Source organism: Solanum stenotomum, chromosome 3, assembly GCF_019186545.1.
Source record: "Solanum stenotomum isolate F172 chromosome 3, ASM1918654v1, whole genome shotgun sequence".
NCBI classification, from domain to species: Eukaryota; Viridiplantae; Streptophyta; class Magnoliopsida; order Solanales; family Solanaceae; genus Solanum; species Solanum stenotomum.
This window is the reverse complement of record NC_064284.1, coordinates 3,696,063-3,702,085: the sequence shown is the minus strand read 5'-3', so window position 1 is coordinate 3,702,085 and position 6,023 is coordinate 3,696,063. Positions and strand designations below refer to the sequence as shown.

General features: G+C 37.4%; 1 protein-coding gene across 1 annotated transcript in view; it reads right to left on the bottom strand.

Moving 5' to 3' along the window:
* LOC125858407 (histidine--tRNA ligase, chloroplastic/mitochondrial) overlaps positions 1–6,023 on the bottom strand; it is a 10,576-nt gene extending 4,553 nt beyond the window's left edge. Inside the window, exons 1-5 of the mRNA XM_049538178.1 lie at positions 5,565–6,023; positions 5,381–5,476; positions 4,095–4,183; positions 3,820–3,949; positions 2,997–3,089 (exon numbers count right to left, since the gene is read on the bottom strand). Of these exons, the coding sequence (XP_049394135.1) occupies positions 2,997–3,089; positions 3,820–3,949; positions 4,095–4,183; positions 5,381–5,476; positions 5,565–5,897 (741 nt within the window). The 5' untranslated portion in view covers positions 5,898–6,023. The remainder of the gene's footprint in view (positions 1–2,996; positions 3,090–3,819; positions 3,950–4,094; positions 4,184–5,380; positions 5,477–5,564) is intronic.

The window sequence follows — 6,023 nt, the reverse complement described above, 5'->3', positions numbered from 1 at the left end:
AACAATAAACTTTTCTGTTCTAATCAATAGGCTTCCTGCAGGTTTTTTCAGCTCACAAAGAGGGCACAGGCAAGGTGACCCACTATCACCTTTCCTGTTCTTAATCACTATGGAGGGTCTGAACAGTATGATTAAGACAGCTAACACAAGAGGATGATTGAAAGGTTTTGATGTGTCGAGAGATGGTGCTGAAAGTTTGGAAGTGACACACCTTCAATATGCCGATGATACACTCATCTTCTGTGGAGCTGAGGAAGAACAACTGAAATATTTAAGGGTGATCCTTGTCCTATTTGAAGGGGTATCTGGCTTGCATATTAATTGGCGGAAAAGCTTTATGTATCCCATTAATGGAGTCAATAATATGAGTTATATAGCCTCAATTCTTGGGGGTGTAGTTGGCACTTTGCCAACAACCTACTTGGGCATGCCTTTGGGAGCAAAATCCAAGTCTATTGACATCTGGAATGGCATGTGATAGAGAAGTGCGAGAAAAAATTGGCTAGATGGAAAACTCAATACTTATCTATGGGAGGGAGGTTGACCCTCATCAACTCAGTACTTAATGCTCTACCAACATACATGATGTCATTATTTCCTATTCCAGCAAGGGTCATCAAAAAATTGGATAGGATAAGAAGGAATTTTTTGTGGCAAGGTAACAATGAGAAGAAAAGATTTCACCTGGTGAAATGGGAATCTGTGGTAACTGGGAAAAAGAATGGCGGATTGGGAATAAAAAATCTGATATTTCAAAGTGAAGCACTCAGAATGAAATGGTTGTGGAGGTACTCTTTTGAAGATCAGTTAATGTGGAAAAGAGTGGTAGGTGCCAAATATGAGGCGGAAGATAGTTGGATGACCAAGGATGTGACTTCACCTTATGGGGTCAGTTTATGGAGATCCATAAGAGAATTATAGGAGGAAGTCAAACTCAACTCCAAGGTGAAAGTGGGGAATGGGAACAAGACCAAATTCTGGAAAGATGAATGGCATGAGTCAAGTAATCTGGAACTCCTCTTTCCAGACATATATAACCTAGTTCTCTCACAACAAAGGACTATTGCAGAGATTTGGACAACACAGGGCTGGAATTTCCAGTTCAGAAGACATCTCAATGACTGGGAAGTGATGAGAGTGGCAGAATTTCTTAACATTGTTGGAAACTTCAATGGACTCCAGGCTGAAGAGGATGCATTATGGTGGAAAGGAAGCAGCAAAGGTATATTTAAAGTAGGTGCAGCTTACAGGTTGATGGAGCAACCAAGTCAACAGATTCCTACCTGGCCATGAAGACAAATTTGGAAAGACAGAATTCCTTATAAAGTCTCATGTTTTATATGGCTGCTAGCTAAGGAAGCAGCTTTGACACAGGATAATGTTATGAAGGGGGATAACCTTATGTTCTAGGTGCTTTCTTTGTGGAGAAACATCAGAAACTGTTAACCATCTTTTTCTACACTGCAAATTTACCCAACAGTTATGGAGGGTATTCTTGAGTCTCAAAGGCATATCCTGGGCTATGCCTAGGAGAATGACTGAAGCCCTAAAAAGTTGGGAGGAGGTAGGAGTGCTAGCTAAAGACAGAACGAGATGGAGAATTATCCCTGCTTCAATCTGGTGGGCAACCTGGAAAGAGAGAAATTCTAGGTGTTTTGAGAGCATAGAGAATAGTATGCAGAAAGTTGAACTCAACTGCATTTTGTTGTTATGTTTTTGGTGCAATCAATTATACTCAAATGAAACTGTCTCTATAATTGATGTTTTAGATTCAATTTAGATTTAGAACAGTGGAGTTTTGGAGTTCATCTGTATATAAGGTTTAGTACTGCCCATGTACTATTGTGTTATTATACAAAGTTACCAAGTTTCAAAAAAAAAAGAAATAGTATTTCGCATTTGTCTGGGACAATATCATCAATATAAAGACCAAGTTACTAGTAAAACATGAAATTATTATCTAACATGATAATAATCTACTATGAACTAGGCTTCTTTTAAGCTTTCGAAAAAATTTAACAAGTTAATAGCTACTTTCTTATTTCAGTTTATGGATGTGGAAGAATTAAGTAAAAAAAGGGGGGGGGGGGGGGGGGGGGGGGGGNGGTTATAGATGAGATGGACATACACTTAAACATTGTATCAAATTTAGACTCATCTCAATTCCTGGTATATCGTTTAGCCAATGTTGGCCCCCATGTTACATTATCCATGCTTGTCTTGGGCGTGAGGTGGTCTTAAATGTCCCACATTGGTTGAGCGATGGGTTTATCTCCTTATATGATTTTGGATAATCCTCACCTCATAAGCTAGCTTTTGGGATTGAATTAAGAGCGGCATTGTCCCTAAACTTTAAGAACACACCAAAGAAATCATGCAACACAACTTATTAACACCATTAGGAACCACCCCTTCTTCAATGTCTATTGATATAGCTTCTCAAATGTAAAATCACTAGTATCCCCTATATATTACCATGTATATTGAGGTCACAAAGGTCCATTTCTTCATAATGCGCATCACAAGTATCCCTTTTTTGCACAACCTATCAAGTAACTATTACAGTCTATTTGTGTTCTGATTTAATTTGTATACTATGGAGGTAGTAGAAAAGAATGTGATTGAAGTAATGGTTTACAAGCTGGTTGATCAAGTGAAACATGTCATGCTTCAACCTAAGTTTCTAACGATTCATTATTATAATAAAATTGTTTTTTTAAAGTAATATGATAATAAAATTGTGGCAGTAGTATAAATACTGCATCAGTAGCATAAATTTTGGTATGTCACTAAGTAGAAAGTGGGTTTTGTAAATTGAGAAGAAATGACAATAGCATACGATGAATCTCCGATTCTATGATATTGACACAAAATGACATTTAAATCATGTGTTCTTTCGAAACATATCTATTCTGGTAACTGAGATGCAAACAAGTAGCAAGAACACAATAGAGATTGTTCTGGTGAATGATACGGAAAAAAACATAAGCACACACCTTTCTACTAGAGACCTTAAACCCAACATCTGATGCTGTGAGGCCTATGCGCTTGAAGAAGGTAATAATTGAAGATATCAGCTCTGCTTCACCCTAAAAGAAAGAGGAATTACAAATAAATTGGGTGAGTGAAAATGTGAAATTACCATCTAAACCATTGTATTATATATTTGAAGCTTCAGCACCAAGAAAACATCTTTCTCTGGAAAAACTCAGAACTTACATGCAACATATGGAAGAGGGAAAGAATACCTCAAATGAGTGCTAAGAATACAAGTTATGTTCAATCTAACATGAAGGTTACAATCAGTGAGCAAAATAACCTATTCAGAAATCAAGCTATGTCCACATCTAATGACTTAGGACTTCAATTTCAGACATGAGAAGATTTTGATCCAAGAACCAGAACTAGTCATTCCTTTTGCCAGGAAATATTATCATGTCTAACCCAAAAATTTACCAAGCATTTTTACTTAGAAAATCTAATCCTAACATATCTTCAGACTGATTGAGATGTAGTTGACTCGGTCTAAAAGGGGCATTTTATATAGAAGTTGCTACATGTAAACAGACAAGTACAATAAACTGTGGTGTACAGGCATGTTTGCACCATCTCAACTAATTCCTAGGGGTTAATTCTGTCTACCAAGGCTTTGGACGATAGGAAGAAATCACCTAGTAGTTTTGCCTCCGCTGGAATTTGAACATGAAACCTCATGGTTCCCAACTCACTCCATTGACCACTAAAGTCGCGCCCTCGGGTTCTTTTCAAATGCTTTATTACAATACCAAGGATCAACCAAATATATAGAGCTTAACCTACCGTTACATCTGGTACACCAATTATATCCATATTCCATTGGTAATGTTCACGACGTCTTCCCCTGGTCATTCTCTCATAACGCCAGCATTGTCCAATAGCAAACCATTTCAATGGAAGAGATACAGATTTTCTGGACAGAAAAAAACGTGCAGATCAAAATGTGGCATCCCCGCCTGGATACAAAAGTGTAATAGAATATAAATGAATGGTGAACGTTGAGAAGTCGCTGAAGAATCATGACGTTCTAACACAAATAAAACTAATTAGATATTTACCCTTTCTGTATCACAAGTCTTGCCAATGAAGGAGTCAGCTCAGGCCTCAATGCAACTCGACGGTTGCCACGGTCTTCAAAACAGTAAAGCTGCAATATAGAAAGAGAACAAATGATATTATTGTTCATGTTACCTTCTCAAAAAATGTTTTTATGTAGCAAATAGTTATACAAGAAAATGTTACCTTCTCAAAAAAATCATTGTTCATTGCATTTCAGTTTCTTTCTTTGCAATGCTTAAGACAACATAACAAGTCTAGCCTACCTAGCTCAACGATAAGCAGAGTAGTTAAAAAAGAAAAAGGCCAAATCAGCTAGGTCTTCAAACGCACAGCAGCATTAAGGGGGGATCTAACAAAGTATAGCGCTAATTAAGAAAAATAAGTGTATATGAGTTTAACTTATACACACTGACAACGATTTGTTGTTGATAGGTTAAGTCATGCTCACAAAAGTAGTTGAAATGTACGAAGAAGTGATTTGTGCAATACTTCAAATACTTGTAGATGGGAAACTTTTCCAACTCGAAAACGGGATTGTTAGAGTGGGATAAAAGAGAAATAGTATCAAGTAATCTCAACCATGAGTTGTGATTAAGATTTCAAATAGCCTATCACCTATTACCCTCATTTAGGTATTCACACCCGCACTCTCAAGGAATGGTTGGTAAGAGAAAATTGGAAAATACATCTTTTGTAGAAAAAATGCCCATTTATGACAGCACTTCAGAGAAGAAATACCAGTTGGGAACCAAATCATTTCCTGTAATTATTCTTAGTCTTCTATCTGAAACATGATTTTATACCTATCAGATCCAGTCACAAAACTTAGCAAGTGATTTGGGGTAACTTGAGAGGAAGTTTATAGAAAATTGTTATAGCGTACTATTTAAAAGTTAAGAGTTCAAATTGATAGTTTTCTTCTTATTTGGATAGAAATAAAGTAACAAAAATAGAAAAGAATGCAAGTCTCTGGTTCCTAGATACAAAGGTATCTTACAAGAATAGCAAATTAGAACTAAAATCAGCTTATAGACTCCTCATGCCAAACCATAATGCGAGCAAACCAACTACTAATATTTTTCTTGATAAACAAAAGAAAAATGAAGCAGAGCAAAATAAATAACACTTTTTATGTAGAACAAATCATATCATGCACCGACTACAATTAAATGTTAGCTAGTTTGATCCAGCAAAATCAGCACACCCCTCGTCATAATTTGGCTCACAATCCAAGGTCTCCTAGCATTTACCAATTCACAAGACAACAAAATCACCAGTTACAAACCTGGTCTCTAATTTCCTCCCCAGCCTTCCTAATATAAAGAGCCTCCGACTCTAGCACAGGAAAATCAACCTCTTCAAAACCGAATTGCTGAGATACCTGAAATATGTAAAAACAAATTAGCAAATGTACAAGGGCGGCAGCAGCAACAACAACAGCAGACAATGTAATCAATTTATACATATACCTCTCTGAAGTGATGGAAGAGCCAATTGCGGAGGCGCATGTCTTCAGGGGGGAAATCTCGGGTACCTTTAGGAGGATTGACGTCGATTTTCTGAGCAGTATCGTGTTCAACTGGAGGCGAAGTCGCTGAACCGGACCGTCCGGTTCGAACATTCTGGTTCGCCGATGATTCAATGGGTACTGAGGAGGAAGAAGTAGAGTAAGCTCTGAGAGTAGTGCGTGAAGCTGAAAAGAGAGAGACGTTAAGGTGGTGGCGGCGGAGTGAGAGAACCGCCGTCGAAAACAGTGGGTGGTGGTGGAAGTTAAAGAGGGAAGAGTTTAAAATTGCCGGCATGGTTTCACCGGCCTGAAACAGTGGAACGGTACAGTATTTCGGCTAAGATATTCCTCTTCACAGTTCACAAATGTCAATCTATTGTATTGTATTTTTTAATTTTATTTTAAAAAATAAAATAATATT